Consider the following 23,859-nt stretch of genomic DNA (forward strand, 5'->3'; position numbering starts at 1 on the left):
GAAAATTATTATTTTGCAATAAAATGGTTGACTAGTTTGTGTTTTAAAATTACATGCATGTAAGTAGTGACCCAATTAGAGATCTCGAAAAGTTGAGTCGTTACAGCGACAGTCCACTGTGCAGATACAATTTGCCAATGGACAGAAGTAAGAAAACCCAAAATCCGAACACCAAGCAAGCAAAACGACAGCCTGTGAACACCACTCGAGCAAAAATGTGGATCTCTTCTCTCGCATGCTACAAGAGGTCGGTTGTGCAAAAAAAAAAAAATGTAGGTTCCAATGGAGATGCAATATCCGCTGAGGCTCCAAAGGACTGGAGATGGCACAGAGCTAAGGTTTTTTAGGTTTTCAGGAAATTAGGGTTTTTAAGGTTTCAACGCATTTTTTGCTCCTAAGGAAAAAATATTCCTCTTATTTCTCTATCTTAGGAGGAAAGGATTTTTTAAATAGAAGAAACACCTCATTACAAATAAGGGAAAAATAACATACAGCAAATATAATATAATAAATACATTGGAGAATTTTACAAAAAAGGAAATAATCAACAAAATCTATTGTTGAAGTAGATTCAAGATGGTAACTTTACCTGAAGGTAAAAAAACTCGTCAAACATAAAACGTTTGCGAGCCAAATCAGCTTCCTTTATACTCTTTGGCTGATGAATCCCAATATATGCCTGCTTTATAAGATTCTCCCAAGTCAAAATGAGGGGGGAATGCCATTTAAAGATGAATAAACAGATGAAATTAAGAATGATAGCTTTTTTAAGCAATGCTGATGCAAAAATATTATACATTTGAAAATATTCTTCAGGGCACACAAATGTTCCCAGATCCTACTAAGTGGTAGCTGTATCAAATATTTTAGACTTATCCAAATTACTTATCATATCGATCCACCATCGTTTTGATTCAAATAGATAAAAAGGTGTATTCTTATTCTAACGTATCAATACCCTGCAAATTAAAGAACAAGAGCCAACCACCAATTCCTTTTTCCGTTGTGATGGGTGAGAGTAGACTATTGCTTCATACAATAGATCTAAAGAAACTAAAAAGAAAGCAATAGCAACAATTCAAAGATCGAATTATATATCGACAAAACAAAGCATTCCAATTAAGACACAAAATTCCAAATTGAGTAAGCAGCGAATTTCATTGTTGGTATGAAATTAAAAAACAGGGGAGCCCCCAATATGACAAATTACAAAAAGCCTCACCAATTGGAGAGTAGGGAGGAATAGCTATTGTGATGGATGACAGGGAAACATTCACAAAGACACAATCACGTTATCTATAGCATCAAAAAGAATTCTCCTCATCTAGGAAGATTTACAAAAGATCATTAAGACTAATTGTAAAAGAAGAGTAAAAACATTTAAACCAACTGTGAGTCTTTACAAAAATAGATTACAAGAAGTTTGAAGGAGAAATTTGTCCATGAAGATTCTGTCGTTCCTTTTATTCTTCTTTTATTCGAATTTAGTTGCTAGTTTATGGTTGATACATCTATATGACTTAGGTGAACGAAATATTGAGTATTTTCTCTCAAACCATCCCCATTTTCCACTGAACTAAATTCAAAAGGGCACTTACATCATAAAGACGTAACAGCCCAAAGTCCTGAGTTATGTCTTCTGGAATGGGATCTACATTGTTAGGCAATGCATCTATGCCTCTGCATGAAATATGAAACAAATTTGCGTATGAAAAAAGAAGTCAAAAACAATTAATCAGTAGTAAATCTTCAAGACCATTAAATAGGCTTAATAAATAGACTTCATTATGAAATAATGACCAACCAAACAACCGGATTCAAATACTTTAGAAGGTTTCTAGCATTTTTGTCCCTGAGAGATAGAAGAGTATGGAAATGAATCTACAATAGGGAAGGTAACAAATTCTAAACTAATAACCTATTGAGAAAATACGCAGAAGGGCAATTTGTTTGAAAGCAGGCATTTTTCTATACGAACAGCAATAATTTTCTAATAGCTACAAAACAAGAACAAATAACAGTTTAACATGATATTAGGAATTTTTTTCTAATAGAAATCAGAACTTCAATCAAAGAATATGAGTCTCACTCACCCAAAAACGGATTAGAAGAGACTTATCAACCATGTTCCTTTTTTCTTCCATTATTATTTCATTCTCATTGCAGATTTCCTTCTTGTATACAATTCACTTTATCAAGAAGAAAAAGAAGAAACCAGAGGTTTTGTGGTCGTTGTTGGTATGTAGACTTGAAGGTTCGAGGCAGAATTATGGCTTTGAATATTAGTTTCATCCTATATATATATATATATATTATTTTTCATACGAGAAACAATTTCGTTGATGTATGAAAATTAGAAAAAAAATGTATATGGTTACAAATGGCAGAGGAAGATCTGGAACATATCCTCTAGCGTTGTGAGTTTGCAAGTTTTGTTTGAGACTTATTCTTTTAGACGTTTGGTATTTTGTAGGCTCGCCACAAGGACACTAGAGTTATTATCAAGTACTTCCTCAATCCACCTCGTGGGGAGCAAGGTCACTTTTATGGCTTACTGGGTGTGTGTGATCTATGGGCTTTGTGGGATTAGTAGAATGGTGGAGTTTTTAGAGGGGTGGAAAAGGACCCTAGTGAGGTCCAGCCTCTCGTTTGCTTTGATATTTCTTTGTGGGCTTTCATTTCAACTATTCTATAAGCATTATTTTACGTAGCTGGAGTCCCTTTCTGTAGAGGGTGTTTCCTTTGTGGCCTTTTTTTTTATTTGCTTTTGCATATCCTCGTATTCTTTCATTTTTCAAAATGAAAGTCGTTTCCATTAAAAAAATATATATATGGTTACAAAAGGCTTTCCCAATTAGAAAGAAGGGAAACGTAGCTATATGAAGCAAAGATATTATACAATTTACACCAGGAAATAGCATAAAATAATGAGATCAAAGAACCGTCGAAATCAAGCTTTGGCATCTTCGAAGGGGTGGCCTGAGAATACATGAATAAGGATAGATTTCAAATCTCTATGGATGGTCATACGCCATCTAAGTATATAGAAAATTCTGTCCCAAAATTTGCATGCAAAGGGGCAATGAATGAAAATGGGTCAATGTGGGTGAAATGGCAATGTATGCCATGCGCTTTTGAAGGATATCAACAGTGTTAATAGCCTGGTGAGAAAGCTCCCAAAGAAAAATTTTGATCATTTTAGATAATTGGCTTTCCGTAGCCCTTTTGCAAGATACAAATCCATGAATTGTGTAGGGTTTAGAGACCTCTATAGCCAAAGATCTTTCCACATTGGAGGTGAGCAAATCAAACTGAGAAACCGAGCCAACCAACAAAAACTGACCGAACCAGCTTCAGTTGATTGGTTTTATGGAACTAGCGGTGGGAGGTAGGTTTTTCATTATAAAAAGACCGAGCATGGGTCGGTCGATAAACCCAAGAAGATTTCAAACCGTCCGAACAACTGAATTATGTATATATACATATTTGGAAAACAACTGAGCTAAAATTAAAGTTAAAACCCACACGCAACACTTTTTTCTGCCCTTTTAGAAAACCAAGGATGGCTTTTGGAATCCAATGGTGGTTTTGGCAAAAGATGGTGGTTTTTCAAAAAGTTTTTGTAGGTAACCATTCCCTATATAATAGGTACTGGTTACCTATTAATAATTTTTTTTTATTATTAAATATCCTTCAATCTCTTCTTCTCTCCAAGGTACGTGACTCTCCACCATTTTATCTTCTTTTTTCATTTTTTTTCCAAACTTCTTTTTAATTTTCTGTTCTTGCCGGAGTACCACCGACGCTGCCTTCTTTGATTTATTTTTTGCTGGAATCCCATCTATTAGCACTGTCACCACAACCCCACGAAACCATGTTTCTTTTTCCTTTTTCTTCATTTTTCCTTCTCTCTTCCTCCTATTATCTCCTCTTTTTGTTCTCTCTTCAAAATCTAGCGCCACCATGGGTAATCTATCTCCAAAATCAATACTGAAACCTCTTTTTTCTTTCATTCTCGTTGGGTTGTTCTTTCTCAAAATCTCATATCTGATACCTCCTTCACAACAAGAAGATACTGGCAAAGTTCCTCCAAAAACCGACAAAGCCAACCAACCATTCATGTACTTGGTTGATTGTTTCCATAACCCAAACCCGGAGTCGACCAACTGAAAGTCACCCCTATTCCACGTGGTTTCCCATTAATGATGACAGAATTTTTTGTAGAAGAAATGCACCCTTTAATCCATTTCCTCCATGGATGGTCAAATCTCTTAGCGTTGAGAATGAGGTCTAAGAATTCTCAATTAACCTTGTCGAATACTTTCTTTGATAACACCTCCTAGCTTTTTTCTACGTTGTTTATCATCAATAAGTTCGTTCCCGTAAGAGAGGCACCAATGATTTCTCTATTGGCCACCACAAATGCAGATTGATACTCTGATATAGTGGAAGACAACATTTTCTTAAGTCTTTCAAGCAGGATTGTCGCAATAATCTTGTAGAGATGAGTGGTAAGGTTAATGAGCCTAAAATCTCCCCAAAGATTGCATCGGTATTCTTGGGTACAAGGCAAATATATGTCTCGTTAACATATTTTTTTATAAAAATAACTACTTTCATTGAGAAATAATAAAAGAAACAAGGGCCAACAAAAGACACACCGCCCACAAAAGCAGCCCCCTATATGAAAGGAGTCCAACTATGCAAAATGACACCTATAGAATAATTACAAGAGGTCTTTGAAACCGAAACCACAAAGAAATATGAAAGCGAACAAGAGAACAAACTTCACTAAGGTCTTTATCCACTCCTCTAAAAGTCCTACAAGGCAAATATATGTCTCATTAACATTTTTTTTATAAAAATAACTACTTTCACTAAGAAATAATAAAAGAAACAAGGGCCAACAAAAAATACCCCGCCCACAAAAGCAGCCCCCTGCATGAAAGGAGTCCAACTATGCAAAATGACACCTATAGAATAATTATAAAAGGTCTTCGAAATCGAAGCACACAAAGAAATGTGAAAGCGAATAATAGACCAAACTTCACTAAGATCTTTATCCACTCCTCTAAAAGTCCTACTATTTCGCTCCATCCACAAAATCCACACATTTGCACACACTCCCGCAAACCACAAAAAACGACCCTTCTCCTCTAAGGGGAATTGAAGAGGAACTCCTCGATCATAGCAATAAATACTCCCCTCTACCGAGCAAACGAAAAGCCAAACTCCTAGAAAAAACACTCCCAAATAGAGCTAGCAAACTTGCAATTAAATTTCCTCATTCCTCTTGTCATTTTCCCCAAAGGAAATCATTCTTGAATTCTTCTAATAATGTTGAAGTCTCCACCAATACACCAAGACACTTCACAATAAACCGAGAGAGAATACAATTCTGGCCAAATATACTTCATTTCTCTATAATCTGTAAGTCTGTAAACATTAGTAATCCAACAGGACTTCTTACATATCGTTAACATTTAACAGATACGGAATCGCATCCTTTCAACAGTTCAATAACCGAGATTTTACTTTCATCCCAGATGCTTAGTAGTCCTTCATATTTTTCAAATGCTTCGATAAAAACCCAACCAATATCTTTCGAGATCCATAACTCCTTAATGAAATCTACATCAAATGAATTTCTCTTTGTTTCTTGTATTAAAACCAAGTTTGGATTTATTTTCTTTAAGCTTCTTCCCAATGCCAATCTCTTGGAAACATCTCCTAAACCTCTTGTATTCTACGAAAGAATATTCATACTATGACAAGGCGAGGTTGGAGCTCTTGATCTAAAATTACCCAAGGATCAGCTCACAGTCGTCGACCACTGAGATCAGATTTTGCAGTATATCTTTCTACTCTACTGTTTCAAAGAAGGAGGTACCATTTGTGTTTCTCCTGAGTGAAATAAAAGTTGCAAATCACTGTAATGACCATCAATATTCCTTTCCTCCTCTTCAAATTCCTCTACTGCTGACTTTTCAATTTCTTCACTACTCGCACTGACTATAGAATCTCCATCTAAATCATATAGGCTATTTTGAACATCTTGATGAGAATCTGAGGTACCTCACACGAAAGGCACACTTAAGCCAGCAATTTTGAAATCTGAATAAGAAAAAGAACTAGATTTAATAGGAGAATTAACGAACCTGACTGAGAAGATCCCAGGAATTTGTACTTCGATGCAACTATTTTCAAGCAAATCGTAATTTGTTATGGCTGTCCAGGAGTTGCAAAAGGAAGTGTTTCTCCGAGTGAAATGCTTTCTGAGAGGCTTGAATAAGTGAGGTTTTCTTATGTGAATCAAAGCATGAGCAGCTAAAGAGTTATCACCTTTCTGAGAGCTATTTATCGATGAGCTTATGTTCGATATCTTCTTTGTTCTCTCGACATTTGAAGTGTCATTCTAAGGGAGGCTAATAGTTGGCATTTTAATGTTATTATTAATGAGGGAGTTGGGGAGTTATTCAATAAGTAGCCACCTAACTTTTCAGTCTCATCGTTTGAATCTAATCCTTCTTCTCTATTAAATTGAAGAAACCTTTGGACATCTTTGAGTGATTTTTTACAAGAAAAAATTTTAAAATTAGGCTCATTTGGCGGGAAATTGAAACATTTTCTTAAAGGCGCCTCGGAATTCGAACGGCCAGCACCTCTTTTTGTCATTTTTTTCTCTTTCTTCTTTTCCTCAATCGTGTTCACATTGGTCTGTTCCTAAGGATTCATTCTTTGTATGCATTCTTCGGATTATGGAACAAAAGTAGTCTTCCGATTAGTCTTCGATTCAATCTGAGATGTGTACTCAAACTTCTTTTCAACATTGACGACTGGCCTTCTGGAATAGTTTGGCTTGCACCTTGATGGAAGGAGAAATTTGAACTTGGAATTTAATGGATCACATTCTATTTCCACATTCTTCATAACCTGGTTTAATCGAACAATGTCAATTGGATTTGTAAAATTAAACGTGAATAAAGCTCCTCTTACCTTGCTGGGTGGGTTAATTGATGAAATATCACCAAAGTTCAAGAAAATATTGCCCCTCTTTTCATCTGAAATCTCTAACGTTGCAAGGATGAATCCGTATAAATTTTCCTTAACTTAGATTTCGGCCTTTGAGACATTAAGAAGATTTAAAGTTTCAATATCAATACTTTCCAATCCACATGTAAAACTCTTAAGTTTGAGAAAAAATCAGAATGCTCTATTCATTCACCAAAGATATGAATATATACAAGAGTACAAAGCATAGAAAAGGAAAATATCACAAAATATTTACAAGAATGGAAAACCCTAATTATAGAATTATAACACTCCCCCTCAAGTTGGAGCATATATGTTAATCATGCCCAACTTGTTACATAGATAATCTATACATCTTCCATCCAATGCTTTCGTGAAGATATCTCCTAATTGTTCTCCAGTCTTCACATATCCTGTAGATACCAACCCTTGTTGAATTTTATCACGTACAAAATGGCAATCAACTTCAATATGTTTAGTCCTTTCATGAAAAACTAGATTAGAAGCAAAGTGAAGTGCTGCTTGATTATCACACTACAACTTTGTCGATGTGGTGATTTCAAATCCCAACTCAACAAGAAGTTCATATATCCATATCAATTCACACACAGATTGTGCCATTGCTCTATATTCTAATTCTGCACTTGAACGTGACACCACATTTTGCTTCTTACTCTTCCAAGAAATCAAATTACCACCGACAAAAACACAATACCCTGAGGTTGATCTTCTGTCTTCTTTAGATCCTGCCCAATCGGCGTCTGAGAAACATTCAATATTAGTATGACCATAATCCTTATATAATAAACCACGCCCGGGAGCAGCCTTCAAATAACAAAGAATCTATTCCAATGCAGCCCAATGATCAACTGTAGGGCATGACTTGTACTAACTCACAATACTTACTGAATAGGCTATGTCGGGTCGAGTCACTGTAAGGAATTAAGTTTTCCCACTAACCTCCTATATCTTTCAGGATCTTTTAGCAATTCTCCATCTTTTGTGAGCTGTAGGTTGGGCATCATTGGGGTACTACATGGCTTAGCCCCTAGCTTTCCTGTTTCAGTCAACAAGTCAAGTACATATTTTCTCTGTGATAATAGAATTCCTTTCTTGCTTCTTATTACCTCAATTCCTAAGAAGTATTTCAACATGCCCAAATCTTTTGTATGGAATTGACTATGAAGAAAGGTCTTTAGAGACTGGATACCTAAAACATCATCACCAGTAATCACAATATCATCTACATATACGACTAACAAGATGACACTACCCTCAAATCTCTTAAAAAAGATTGAATGATCTGACCTGCTCTTCCGCATTCCAAAGCTTTCAATCATCTGACTAAATTTACCAAACCAAGCTCGTGGGCTCTGCTTTAATCCATACAAGGATTTACGAAGGCGACACACCGTTCCATTCTCCCCCTGAGCAACAAACCCTGGTGGTTGCTCCATATACACCTCTTCTTGAAGATCACCATGAAGAAATGCATTTTTAATATCAAACTGATGTAAAGGCCAATGATTGATTGAAGCTAATGAAATAAACCACCTCACAGATGCCATTTTTGCTACAGGAGAAAAAGTATCAGCATAGTCAATGCCATAAGTTTGTGCGTAGCCTTTCGCTACGAGGCGTACTTTTAACCGAGCAACAAAACCATCAGGATTGACTTTAACTGCAAACACCCATTTGCAACCGATAGCCTTCTTTCCTGCAGGGAGAGAAACTAAATCCCAAGTACAATTATCATCTAAGGCAGTCATCTCCTCCACCATTGCGACACACCAACCAGGATGAGACAAAGCCTTATGAACAATTTTAGGGATGGATACAGACTCTAAGGATGCAATGAATGAACATGTGGAAGGTGACAAATGGTTATATGAAACAAAAGAGGAAATAGGATAAGTACATGTACGTTTACCTTTACGAAGAGCAATAGGGAGATCATCACTCATTTCTGGATCCACTGACGAAGAAGACTCTGGTACAGGGCATGGAATTGAAGGAGGTTGTCGTCGAGTGTAGACCTTAACGATGGGTGGAAGAGTAGAGGTAGCCACAGGTAGAGATGAATCAGGAAGAGGATCGGAGGGAGAAGTAACTGTGTAGACAAGGAAATCATCCTCTACTTCCTTATGCTCCCATTGACTCTTATTTGGAAAGAATGATGGTGATGAAAAAAATGGGGTATGTTAAAAAAATGTGATATCAGGAGAGAGGAATATTTATTTAGACTAGGACAATAACACCGATATCCCTTTTGGACATGGGAATAACCAAGGAAAACACATTTTAAGGACTTTGGATCCAGCTTGGTATGCTGAGGCCGAACATCCCGAACAAAGCAGGTACAACCAAATATTCTGGGTTGAATGGGAAACAAATGTTGCTTGGGGCATAAAGTACGAAAAGGTATCTCACCCTTAAGAATGGAAGAGGGCATGTGATTTATTAAGAAACAAGCTGTGGAAACAGCATCAGCCCAAAAGGATTTTGGAACATGCATTTGAAACATCAAAGCTCTAGTTGTCTCAAGGAGATGACGATTCTTTCGTTCTGCAACCCCATTTTGAGATGGAGTATCAACACAAGAAGATTGATGAAGAATGCCATGGGCATCTAAATAAGACTTGAGTGCATGAGAGAAATATTCCTTAGCATTATCACTCCGTAGGATTTTAAGAATACCACTAAACTGAGTTTGAATTTCGGCATGGAAGTTACGAAAATGAGAAAGTAACTCAGAACGACTTTTCATTAAATATAACCACGTAATACGAGAATAGTCATCGACAAATGTAACAAAATACCTAAACCCTCCTTTGGACTCAACAGGACAGGGACCCCAAACATCAAAATGGACTAATTCAAAAGGAGCACTAGCTCGTTTATTGACTCGAGGATACGAACTCAAACGATGAAATTTAGCAAACTGACATGACTCACAATCGAAAGAAGACAAATGTTAAAGTTGTGGACAAAGACTCTTTAACACAAAGATAAACGGATGACTCAAACGACAATGCTCTTCAAAGGGAGACGACATGCTAGAGCATGTGATGGCCATAGGTGTTTGTGGTTCAAAGATGTAAAGATCTCCAACTTCCCACCCTTTACCAATAGTCTGTTTCGTCATAAGATCCTGAAATAAGCAATAACCAGGAAAAAAAGGAGACACAACAATGAACATCACGAGTGAGTTTACTGACCGAAATCAAATTAAACGAGAAATTTGATAAATTTAAAACTGATGACAAAGAAATTGATTCAGTGAGATGGACGATTCCTGATCCTAAAACAGGAGTGGGGGTTCCATCAGCTATAGTGACATTAGGTGAAGAGGTAGATGTACAAAGGGTAGAGAATAAACTGGGGTTACCTGACATATGGTTTGTAGCGCCAGAGTCAATGACCCATTTTGATGTGGAGGAAAGAAGGCATTTAGAAATGTTACCTGTCTCTGCGATGGTCGTAATGGGAGTAGAAAATGATGCCCTCAATGACTCTTGATACTGCTGAAATTTAGCAAACTCCCTTGCAGAAATCGTAATTGACTTGTCAAGATTATCAGGAGTAGAGGCGACATGTGCAGAGGGTGATGGCATCCTCTGACCCTTATTCAACAATCTTCTGCATTCACGTTTCATATAGCCAGGTTTATGACAATAATAGCAAATACCACCTCCTGGATTTGATCTCCATGAATAGTAGTTGGATCCATTCAACTCGTGTTCAGTTACTTTTGACATCATAGGAACAATCTCAGACATTACTAGTTTTTTATCAGCCATTACCTCAAAAAGTAGACACCGGACAGCAAAGAATTAAACCCTAATTTACCGAAGAGATGTCTACACAAGCAATGAGTATATCTATATATCCCAAACAAACACACCACCAAGAAGAGCCAACAACACTGAGGAAACCCACTGAAGACGGACGAAAAACGGCGGCGCACGCACTACACACGCCGGCACGTGGACGGACAGCGAATTGGAACAATCGGCGCGTGAGCCTCACGCGCTGGTCAGATGGCAACCGGACTTTGGGGTTTTGTAGATCGACGGCTGGGCTTCTCGTTGGAATGGGCGGTGTCAAAAAAACAGCCTTTTTTTTTCCCGCGGCGGCGACTAACGACAGCGAACGAATCGAAGACGCGACTGTGAGCAAAAGTGTAAACTCACCTCTCCACAAAACCCTAAACGTATCACAAATGGGTTCTAAATTCTCAAACCCTAAGTTCACAAAAATCCTAAGTTTATTTAGAGAGCTCTGATACCATGTAAAACTCTTAGGTTTGAGAAAGAATCAGAATGCTCTATTCATTCACCAAAGATATGAATATATACAAGAGTACAAAGCATAGAAAAGAAAAATATCACAAAATATTTACAAGAATGGAAAACCCTAATTATAGAATTATAACACCACCAAAATAAGTGCCGATAGCTTCAAATGTTTGTTTGTTCCGGTAGTCAAGAGGGAGATTTTTAATTGATAACCACCCATTGTAGCCTTTTGAATACAATGGTCTACTATGAGTGAATTTATCCCATTTTTCAAATTTCAGGTGGAAGGAGCCAAACTCCTGCCAGGATTCTCGATTAGTTCATCCAATGGACCACAATCCATTTTAACCAGTGCGTTTTTTACAAATAATGAGTTGATTATGACATTTGATTGAAAGCATAGTTTAAGTGATTTACTAATTTCTAACCAATTATCAAACTCAGAGGCGTGAAACAACCCATAAATTATTAAAATCTTCTTGGAATACTTCTGAATTCTTAATAACCCATTGATGTTGCATACTCTGTTTATCGGGTAGAAGAACAGAGGTCTTGATACTCTGTTTATCAGGCGCTGAAGCACAGGGAGGGGCCAAGGATTCCTTGATACAGAAGCTAACCATGTCATTAAACTCTTGCCAACTGGACTTACCATCATCATAAGGAATATGAATGTTCTTCCTTCCTCCTGTTGAAGGCCAAACCGCACACTCCACAAACCAACATTTATTAACATGGAACTTTGAAAGGCGGATGACATTTTGATCAACTCTTTCCTTAAGTAAGAAGAATTCAAAAGTTGGACCATTCAATAACTTTCTCATGCTAGTATCTAGCCACTCCACCATATTCACTGAGAATAGTACTTTTTGCCCTCTTTTCATATCTTCTACAAAGAAACCGTTGCTCTCTTTCGACATACAAAAGAAATGATCACAAATATTACAGCTTTTCATCTCCATGAGTTTAGAATCTGAATGGGTGTAAAGAACGGGAATGGGGTAGTTGGAGCTAGTATGAAGGTGGTCAGATGGGAAAGGAAAGGTTAGAATGAAGGTTTGGAGATTAATCGATTGTGAAGGAAAATATTGGAAAAATGAAGAGAGAAAACGAATGAAAAAGAGCTAGTCGGAGAATGATCGAAGAAACGGAAGAGAGGAGGGGAGAGAAGAGAGCATTTTTTACAAAAGTTATAATTAAAAGTGGTTATTATCAATGTCAAGCTGATCATACTTCGTTTGTGAAATCTTCAAATGGCGCAGTTCTTATTGTATATGCAGATGATATTATCATTACAGGGGATAATCTAAAGGAGATATTGGATTTGAAAAAGATGCTTGCCATAGAATTTGAAATCAAAGATTTAGGTAGTTTGAAATATTTTCTAGGCATGGAAGTGGCAAGATCTAAGAGTAGCAAAGTCATTTCTCAACAGAAATACATTCTAGACTTACTAAAGAAGACAGGATATCTTGACCGGTCCAAATTTGAAGAAGAAGCCAAGATTACTTTGGATCAATGCAGTTAAAAAGCTTTGTTATCAGAACTTTGGTTCGAAAGGAATCAAAGAGTGTTTAAAGACAAAGCTTCTATTAACTCCTTTAAATTCGATATCGCTCTTATCAATGCCTCCTCTTGGTGCTCTTTCTCCAAAGTTTTTAAAGACTTTTCCATCCAAGACATCTGTCTCAATTGGAATGCCTTCATCTTCTCACTTTCTTGATCTTGTAACAGCCTAGTTGTGGATTTCAATTTTCAGATTATCTTTCTGTTGTAAGCCTTGATAATGGCAAGGTCTTCTTAGTATTGTACTCAGCAATGGAGGAGTCAACCTAGATGAGATGTCCTTGTGCATTTACTGATCCTTTTTGTTTTGTTTTGTTTAGTTTTGAATAGTTTTGCTCTTTATGGTTTGTTTCCTTTCATACACTTGTAACATCTTTCATTATCTTAATGAAATGGGTTGTTTCTTGTTAAAAAAAAAAAAAAAAGAGACAGGATATCTTGGGTGTAAGCCTATTGAAACCGATCCAAATTTAGTACAACACTAAATAGGAGAGATAGTTCCAGTTGACAAGGGCATGTATCAAAGACTTGTGGGAAAATTAATTTACCTGTCAAATACCATACCAGATATTGCATATTCAGTTAGTATTGTTAGCCAATATATGAATAGTCCAAACGAGCATCATCTAGAGACTGTAAATTGGATTTTAAGATACTTGAAAGGCACTCCAGGTCATGGATTATTGTTTAAAAGGTCATCAAGTAGAATGGTTGAAGTTACATCTAGTTATTGCTCTTATGTTTGGGGTAACTTAGTCACTTGGAGGAGCAAAAAGCAGACAGTCGTGGCAAGAAGCAGTACAGAAGTTGAATACCAAGCTCTAGCTTTGGGAATTTGTGAAGGAATATGGATCCAAAGACTTTTGAAAGAACTAAAACTAAACTAGAAACATTCGGCTCATTCAAATTATTGTGTGACAGTCAGGCAACAATAGCATAGCACGAAAGATCTACTTTACTTGACAACACACAAAAAGATAATAAGGAACAAAATGGAAGACAATGCAGTACAAACCTGGTGATAATATCTCTAAGAAATGTTGGTTTTAATCCCTTTTTAGAAGGGTATATAGGATATGGCCTCTCTTTGGCGTAAAATGACACATCCTTTTTGTCTTGAAGAACGTCAATGATATATTCTCTCATCTCATAGTGATCTTCAGATTGCATGGTCCTTACCTAAGTGGAAAACAAAATGTCAGGTTGTCATAAGAAGTGCTAAATAAAGTGTAAAAAAAAAAAAAACAAAACAAAAACAAAAATAAAGTTCTTAGAGAGCAACATGGTGCAGTAACTACCATCATCCGTCAAAAGGCAGTAGTTTCAACTTCTACATTTTTGGACCTGGCTAATTTTACAACAGTGGTAACTGGTATTTTGTCTAGCACAAAGGATACTACTAACTCATAAACTAAGAAGCATGAACACAAACATTGGATACAGATAGAACATAGTACTAACACGACGACACGTCAATTTCTTAAAATGTAGGATACAAGCACATTTGGAACAAACTTTTCATAGATTAATGAGAGGATACAAAAAAATATTCAAGGAAACAAGGGAGAAAATACAAAAAATAAATAAATAAATGTTGGTCACATGTCTAGACAGATCCGTGTCCAACACAAGCTCTCTGTCAAAAAGATTGTTCATGCTTCCTAGCTCCTTAACAAAATCACATGTTCAAGCCTTGTTCTATGTTTCAAAAAAAAAAACAACTTCAAACCATCCACAAAAAGAATGCTGCTAAAGACTGGTACGAATCACCTTCTATATGCATTTTACACTGCCGAAAAATCTATTGAAAATTTACTATTGTTGTTTACATTTTTTTAGAAATCACGCTTTCAGCAAGAAAAATGAAAGAATACATATGGTTGCTTCAATATTTGGAAATTGAGAGTACTGCTTTTGCAGCATGTTCTAGGTTTGAATGGAATAGAATATTTTGTATTCCAATGAAAAATGGTAAGATACATAGCCTTCTTATATAGGATAAAGGCTTAATACATAAAAGGAAAGAATAATAAGAAAAAAGATATGGTGATTTTACAGCTAATTAACTAATTTACAACCAACAAATGTCCACAAGAAAGATAGAATTGCTTTACAGAATTCGAAATTGAGAGTTACAATAATGAGGCAGCAAAAGTTTTTAAGTGCAAAAAGATATATATAATAAGCCGTAAAATATTCAATGATTAGAAAGAGGAACTAAAATCTGAAAAAGGTATGTTTCCAATTATTTTCTGATAGATTATCGGGCAATGAGAAGTTACATGCTTAAACCATAATGAAAATCAAACAAGAAAATCTATACTAGAGATACTAGAAATTTACCTTACCACTTACACAAACAATCTCTCCCTCTTTATGCTTCTCTCCAAGACTTCTTAGAAAAGGCTGGAAAGTAAACCGACTACCACGAAAGAATTTCTTCAAGTGCAAATAAATTATCTTCTTTCCACCAGTATTATCATTAGTCATACAACCAGAATTTGATTCTCTTTCAGCAATTTCACAGCCCACAACCACCTCAAGAAATGAAAAGGAGTAACTAGCTCTGATTCCCCTGCAAGAAATATATATTTCATGGATGCACCTTAAATCTTCCTCTGAATCCTTTGGGCAGTCAGGACTCCAAATAATTTAGGATTTGAGGAGTACTAGGTAAAGTTAAAACATACAGACTTCAAAAAAAAATAAAAAGGTTCGCAAGTCTCCCAATAAATTTAATTATGAAACAAAGGTATTCAGATTCAAATGAAACATCACCTACTTGTCAATGAAATACTACCAGCTTTTCCTGTCATCTTGTACAAAAATATGATATTACAAATTTAAAATAAGTTGTATGACGTTTATAATATATGGAATTCATCGAAACTTATTGGCCACCTTCCCCACCATGATCAATGGGTTAGCACGAGAAATTTAACCTAGGAGGAGAAGGAGAGTTGCCTGCGAAGAATTTTGGATTAGACTTATATTTTGAAATTTGATGAGGAACAATCTTTGTCCAACCCCACCTTAGTACCAAAGGGCAGAAGAAAACAGGGAAGCAGGCCAAGAAGCACTTAAGAGAAAAGGGAACTAAAAAGCTTGATTCTCTAGGGCCCTTAGACAAGGTATACTCTCTCTCCGTTTCTATTTGTCCAAATAACTCAAGAGAGGATTCAACATGTTGTTATCTTCATAAAAATGACACTACATTTTTTTATATATAAAACAGGAAACAAAATTTTGTTGTGTTAGGAAGTATCCTAACAAATTGATATCAGAGCAATTGAATATGGGAAATCGGGTATAATGAAAAAGAAAATCAAAGAGCAGGTGGATGCTCTGGATCGTGAGATTGAAGGAATCAAAGAGAGCGTGAGGAAGATACCTGAGATCGAAACTACATTGATCAGCTTGACCAAGAATGGAGAAGTTGTGCATCCTAACAGATCAGCAACAGAAGAGTGCGAAAGAGTTTCGGAAAATGTTAGCAATAATTTCAATCGAGTTGCCTCTTTCTCGGAGCATTAGCACGGTTTCAGGGGAACAAGAAGTAACGCTGCAATCTAAGGGTGATCGTGAGCGCGAAATGATGGAAGGAAGAGAAGTTCAATGGGAGCAATTGCAACAACCTCGAAGAGAAGAGCAAAACTAGGATGACAATGTTGAGTTTATGATCAAAATCGAGCCCAATCGTTGTTCAAAGATTGCTGATGTCTCGAGCTTGCAAAATTCTTTGGTGCAGGAAAGTGGAGGCAGTGGTGCTTCCATCGGAGGGGAAAACCGAATGAGGAAGGAGAAGTCGAAGAAGCAAGGGAGAAAGAGAAAAATATTGGGAGAAAAAAGATAGTGTGAGCAAAGAGGAAATCTACTGAGGGTGGAGATGCGATGAGGACGGCAGAAGAAAAACCCAAATGGGGGAAGACAAAATGCTGGCAAAAAGACGTGGTGATGGGCAGACAAAGAAACGGTGGCAGAATCATTTACCTTCCATCACTGACAAGTGGCTGATGAAGAAAAGGACAGAGGTGTTGAAAGTCACTGGCAGGCGAGTGACAAAAATACTATTGCTCAAAGTTGCAAAGGGTAGTTGGCCGCGATGGGGAGAGAAGACATCGATGGTTCGTTGGTTGGAATGGCAAAGAAACCGTTAGACTAAAACACTTTTGATTACATTGGAAAGAGATGACGAAAGGCTGATGAGGATAGGAACGTTGAATATGGCAAATGAAGCAAGGCGTTGGTGGTCAGAGATGAAAACAAGTAACAGGGGAGACCGTTGGCGGGAGGGAAAGGTCACGATGTTGTGCAACGAAGATGTCTGACGAGATGCACAAACAGTTATTGGAGAATGATAGACGGGTTAGAGAGGTTGCAGATTACATTACTTTTTTTTTAGTACAATAATGGTGGGGGAGGGGGATCGAATCTCCCACCTCTAGGATGGAAGGTCATGCCAATTACTACTGAGCTATGATCAATTTAATTGCAGATGACGTTACTTGAAATGGCAGAGAAAGGCGTGCAACTAGAGATGAATAAGAGACGACAATGGTTGAAGGTTGCGATAAGTTGCGTGATCAAAAAGAATTAATGGCGTGTCAAGTGCGGGTAGGGTGGAAAGAATCAAGGGCAAACAACAACTGCCCTAATTACATGAACTATAGACTTGAGGATGGGCTTATTTTAAACCAAGTTATGAAGGCCCATTATTTTGTTATGATGCCAACTAAGGAAGAAGGATGTAACTTGAGAAAAGGGAAGGGAAGAATAACGAGTGTGGGGCCATGGAAGAGAAAAGGTGGCAGCATGATTTTGGGCTTGATAATGGGTTGGACTTACTTGAAGAACCTCATTATTTTTTTAGGGAAGAAGGTATATGGACCCAACAGTTGGATTGGGGTTATAAATAACATGCTGGTTATAGGCCTGGCCCAAAAATATTGGGCGAGAAGACAAAAGAGGAAGATTCAAGAATGTCGGATGGCTTAATAGGCTGAATCTCCAATTATTTTTTAAGGTTGAAGAGAAGGCTGCTGATTTTGTGTTTTGATTATGTTAAAAAAAAAATTTAAAAATTTAAATAAAAAATAGTTTCCAACTTTGTGATCATGTTTGTTGTAAGTACACCTTGAGGACAAGGTCTCTTTGAAGAGCAGGGTAATGTTAGGTACCGAGATAATTAGTATACGTTTAGGAGTATAAGGGTAATTAGATAGAAAGTTAGTTTCTGCATCTTGTTATAAATAGAGGGATGGTGGGTGACTGAAAGGAGGTTATTTTCTGTGGAATGATCTAGAGCTTGGGTGAGTACACTCAAGAGCGTGGTTTCAAGTTCCTTTATACTTGGGTATATCTTGTATTTCTTCATAGTTATATTTCAATATATTCAGATCTTGTTCTTGTTAGGAAGTATCCTAACATTGATAGATGAAAAATACCAACTAACCAAAAAAGCCCAAAACAGAAGCCAACTGGAAAGGCTAACACCTTAAAGAACACAACAAAACAAAAACTAACAAAAAGGAATAAAAAACACAACCAAGAAACAAAGAACCAAAGAGAACTAACAAAATAATGAAACCAAAACAAAGGGACCATCAACGAACAACTCCCGAGCATCCGAAGCCAACCAAACAAAACCAACAATCCACCAACTCCAAAAGCTTTTAGTAAGAAATTAAATGCATTTTTTGATGAAGGGGAAAATAATAAAAGAAAAAGGTTAGAAGAGAGGGGAGAAAGTGACTGACACCTTGATGACAAGACTTTCCCTATAAATATCAAGTATTGTCCATCGTCAATTTTAACCTGTGGATTCCGTAAATCGGCATAGGTCCGAGGAAAATGATGAAGTAATTTCCCTAACTGGAAAATAGAAGGAAAAAAAATTAATGCTACACAAATTAAATGATTATATATCGATATTTGAGGCTTCAGCTGTTCTTCAAATAAGATAAAAAGAATAGAAACAACAAAACTCACTGTGTGAAAGCCACTATCATCAAGTTGGCGCTGGTGCCTCTTACTTAATCCAGAAATGCAACCAACTGGTTGGTCAAGAAATGACCTGCTAGATACTGCATTATTTTGAGATTTTAACTCCGTTTTTGACGAATCTCCTTCCACAACCGAATTACTCAATATGGTTCCAGTCTCAATATTCATAGGCAAAAGAGATGAACCAGCATTTAAATTATATTCTTCACTTACTGAAGAATTTCCTACATCTGGAAGGACAGAATACAGAGAAGACAGGGTTCCATCCAGACTATCTTGTACCAACTCTTCACAAGTTGAATTCAAAAGGAAGTTCTCACCGCTTTTAGCTGCTAAAAGACTTGCAATATCTGAATAGCATGAAGAGCCATCAAATAATTCAACAGGAGGAGAACTTCCCAAAATGATGGATGGAAATTTTTTACATGCTATAGAAACAATGCAATCATCGTCTTGATCTGATGGAATTGAATTTGATTGATTGTTGTATTCTCCATTCTCAATACAACCATCATGAGCCATAACTGAGATCTATAAAAAAAAACCAAATCTAAATATATCAAAGAAAAGTTAGATATCAACTCATAATTATCTATGAAACAGAGTTTTTTTTTTTTTCTGATCATCTATGAAACACGGTTGAAGAACCAAAAATTGCATAAAATTTAGTGCTGCTTCAATGCCTATACCCGAGGAATCCACCATGATTTCAAAAGGTTTAGAAAAGTCTAGGAGTGCTAAAACTGGGCTGGATGTAGGAGTCCTTCAAGAAGATTGAAGCTATATAGTTGATCCTCACCCCAAGTGAAACTACCCTTGTTTAAACAGTAAGTAAAAAGCAGCAATAGTACGAAGTTTTAAATAAATTCTCTGTTATAATAAGCTAATTCCAAGAAACATTGGATATCTTTTACATGCTGGGGTATTTGCCAAGTTTTAATAGCTTCAATTTTCTTAGGGTCAACTGAAATTCCTTCTTTACTAATTAAAAAACCCCAAGAAATTTGAGGTGTTAAAAACTGCATTTCTTAAGATCGATAATCAACTTGTTTTCATGTAAATAATCAACTTTGTTGTAGTTGTCCTGTGTTAGTTTCAAGCTCTTGTACCACTTTGATTTTGGCCATGTAATGGCTTTGTAACGGCTCTTATTTGTTCTTGGAACCTCGGTTTTGGTTTGTCTTGATTGTATTGGAAATGATGAGAGTGTTAAGGGGATGTCAACCTAGTTGAGATGTCCTGGTACACTCGCTGATCCTAAAGCTTTAGTTTTGTCTCTTCATTATATTTGTACTTTCAAATTATATTGTCTCATTTCATTGTCTTTAATGAAGAAGCTCGTTTCCTTTTCCTAAAAAAAAGAAAAAAGAAAAAAGAGTAGAAGTGTGAGACGCTCATCATGAGAATGACTGTTAATAAGAATTTCATCCAAGTAAGCAACTAGAAATTTATTTAAACAAGGTTACAAGACTTGGTTTATAAGGCGCATAAAGGTACTACTTACTAGGTGCATCACACAACCCGAAAGGCATGACAATCCATTCAAAAAGTCTTTCAATAGTTTTAAAAGTAGTTGACCATTCACCCCCTGGTTTAATACAAATATGATGATAACCGCTTTTTAAGTCAATTCTGGAAAATATGGAAGCTCCTCCTAATTGGTCTAAGGGATCACTTAGTCTAAGCATAGAGAAATGGTATTTTATGGTGATCTTGTTTATTTTGCGACTATCAACACAACCTAAATGATCCATCTTTTTTAGGAGCTAAAAAGGCAGGAATAGCACAGGGACTAAGACTTGGCTGGATACGTTTGGTCAGTAGTTCTTGAATTTGTTCATGTAGGATTGCATATTGTTTTGAACTCATTTTCTAGTGTGCTAAATGAGGGAGGGTGCCACCTGCAATGTGGTCAATTCAATACTGGATATTTCGGAGTGGAGGGAGCTCAGTCAGTTCTTAGTTGAGGTAGGAAATTTAGCCAACAGTGTTGAAATTTCAGGGGTAGATTTGTTGGTACTTCAAGAAAACATTTTTTTTTTTTTTTACAACAAATGCTACTAACGGCTGTTTATGTTTGAGAAATTCTGTTTTATGAGTGAATAAATAACTGGGAATGGCACTCTAATACCACTTGATGCACACATGTGAAAGAAACCTCTAGTATTATTAAATCGTCCTGAAAAGTACAATATGCTGCCATAATTATTGAAATGGCAGTAGCTAACTTGGTAGAACTAGGATAAAAGCAGCTGTAAAGGTAGCTAGTTAGTAAATTAAAACTTTTTTTTTTTAATAAAAACAAGGCTTTTATTGAGAAAAAGGAAAGAATAGACGGGCATATAAAAAATCCAGCCCACAAGAACTCCTTCTACAGGAAGGGACTCCAACTATGCAAAATAATACCTATAGAATAGTTACAAAAGGTCTTTGAAATGGAAGCCTACAAAGAAACATGAAAGCGAATAAGGGAATAAGGGAATAAACTTCACTAGGGTCCTTGTTTACCCTTCTAAAAATCCTGTTATTCTACTCACCCCACAAAACCCAAAAGACACACAAACCCCAGCAAACCACAAAAAACGACCCTTCTCCCACGTGGTGGATTGAGGAGGAACTCCCCGATCATAGCACTAGCATCCCTCTAGCAAGCAAACGAAAAGCTGAATGTTTGAATAAAACGCTCCCAAATAGAACTAACAAACTTGCAGCACCAAAGATTATGATCCACCAAAGAACTTAAAAGAAACAAAGCTACTCAATAAAGACTTTAAAAGAAAGAAAGAATGTAATAATACAAGAAAAGACAAGAAAGGCCAAGAACATCAACTCTAGGGATTTTTTTTTTTTTTTTAATGGAGCGGTTACCTCTCAGTATTTTCTACAACTTTCTAACAAAAATTCTAGAGTTGATTCTTTGGAGATTTCTCCTTTAGTCACGTACGCTACACCAAATTGCATTCCGGAAGAGGAAAAAAACAGAGAATCCTTCAAATAGCGATAAATTATTTTCTCAAATATCTGAAGGCCAAAGAAGTTAAATCTTTCGCCAAAAGCTCATAATGATGTACTAGACAATGCAAAAAAATTTGCGGCCAAGCAACCATCTATCGAAGAAAACATAATGTTCACACCAACTAGCTAGTTTGATGAAGTAACAATTAAAACTGCCAACTGGAAATATAACAAAAGAACAACTTCGTCTTCAACAGACATCGATTGCGTACCTTATGAAGCAACCTGGGTCGATTCGAGATGCTTGCAGTGACGTATTTACCTACCTCAAACAGATTACCTGCAAACTTGTGCGTTGTTCTTAAGCACGATTTTGGTAGCATGGAGAGAAGATAATGGGACCTGAGACAGAATAGGTGATGCGCTAATCTACCAGTCTGAATTTGGTATTTCGCCATAGTTTCAAGCAGTTCATAATGAGATATCGTAATGCCCCATGCTTTCACCCACACCATTCTGGTAGCCGTTCTCGATATGCAAAGATACACTTCCAGTCCACCCCTCTCAAGGTTAAAGGGCAAATTCGTAACTTTACGTTTTGGGAAAATTTCAGCTGTAATCTTACATTCATCTTTTTAAAACATCATGATTATTTTGTGTGCACGTTGTCTTTCTTATTGATTTTAGTTTTAATTTCATTAATTATAACACTTATAAAAAATGAAATAACTAAAAACATGCATTGCTAAGCTGATTAGGTGTTTATAATTTTTATAAATTAACCTAAATGGCTTGTAATGTTCATTCATTACTTTTATATAACTCTTATATAGCTTGTAATGAACCAAACATATATGTTTTCATACACCCTTATACTATAATACTTATAATACAAAGGTGATGCATGAATATGCTTAATGCATACATATATTATAACAATGGCACGTTTGTAATGAGTCTCAATACAAAGTTAATGATGATAAGGCTAAAAAAAATCTCACATAAGGTATTACATTATTTCCCATTGATACCGAAATTAAAATGATTGTTTGCATAGAAAGAAGACACTTCTGACATGAGATGACATAAAGATAAGCAAGTTGAAACGAAGGAAGTGTTAAGACATCTAACTGATGGAGAGGGGTGGAAATATTTTGATCACAAATTTTCTCATTTTGCTTTAGATACCCAAAATGTTCATTTAGGATTAGCTTCAGATAAATTTAATCCATTTGGGAATATGAGTACTTCATATAGTATATGGCCTGTGGTGATAATCCCTTATAATTTTTCACCTTGAAAATGCATGAAGGAGACAAACTTCTTCATGTCTTTGCTTATACCTGATCCAAAATCTCCTGGAAAGAAAATTGATGTTTACTTGCAGTCGTTGATTGAAGATATGAAAGAATTATGGACTATTGGTGTACGAACTTATGATTATGTTACCACTAAGTTTTTTCAACTATATGCGACCTTATTGTTTACTATTTTTACGAAATAAATTGTATGTAATATATATTGAAAAAAATATATATGCGACAACTTGGTAGGCACATTGTTAAATATTGAAAAAAAAACAAAGGATACAACAAATGCTCGGTTAGATCTATAAGATTTGAAAATAAGAAAGGATTTACACTTGATACAAGTTGATAACAGATTCGTAAAAGCCACATGCAGCATACACATTAACTAATAGTACAAATTGCGTTTTGTAAGTTTTTTAAATCAGTGAAATTTTCTGATGGATTCACGTTGAATATATCACGACGTGTGAATGATAAAGATGGAAAAATATCGGGGCTGAAAATACACAATTGCCATATTTTGCTTTATAGACTTCTCCCTATTGGTATTCGAAGATACCTACCAAAGAACGTGACCACTGCTATTGTTGAATTGTGTGCATTCTTTCATGACTTATGTGAAAAAACAATATGTGTAAGTGATTTGAACTGGCTACAAGCAGACATCATAGTCATACTTTGTAAATTGGAGAAAA

At 36.2% G+C, this 23,859-nt stretch overlaps 1 protein-coding gene across 2 annotated transcripts in view; it reads right to left on the reverse strand.

The window, feature by feature from the left end:
• LOC120081864 (DEAD/DEAH box RNA helicase family protein) overlaps window positions 1-22,428 on the reverse strand; it is a 48,954-nt gene extending 26,526 nt beyond the window's left edge. Inside the window, exons 1-7 of one of the 2 annotated variants that reach the window (XM_039037040.2) lie at window positions 22,127-22,428; window positions 18,885-19,430; window positions 18,655-18,767; window positions 15,240-15,471; window positions 13,912-14,075; window positions 1,599-1,680; window positions 590-679 (exon numbers count right to left, since the gene is read on the reverse strand). In XM_039037040.2, coding sequence (XP_038892968.1) covers window positions 590-679; window positions 1,599-1,680; window positions 13,912-14,075; window positions 15,240-15,471; window positions 18,655-18,767; window positions 18,885-19,430; window positions 22,127-22,369 — 1,470 coding nt within the window. In that variant the 5' untranslated portion in view covers window positions 22,370-22,428. Of the gene's footprint in view, window positions 1-589; window positions 683-1,598; window positions 1,681-13,911; window positions 14,076-15,239; window positions 15,472-18,654; window positions 18,768-18,884; window positions 19,431-22,126 lie in introns of both variants that reach the window. The other variant, XM_039037039.2, reaches the window with a different exon arrangement.
• Window positions 22,429-23,859: the final 1,431 nt, after the last annotated feature.

This window comes from Benincasa hispida, chromosome 7, assembly GCF_027475165.1.
Source record: "Benincasa hispida cultivar pf3 chromosome 7, pf3_genome.v1.1, whole genome shotgun sequence".
Taxonomy (NCBI): Eukaryota; Viridiplantae; Streptophyta; class Magnoliopsida; order Cucurbitales; family Cucurbitaceae; genus Benincasa; species Benincasa hispida.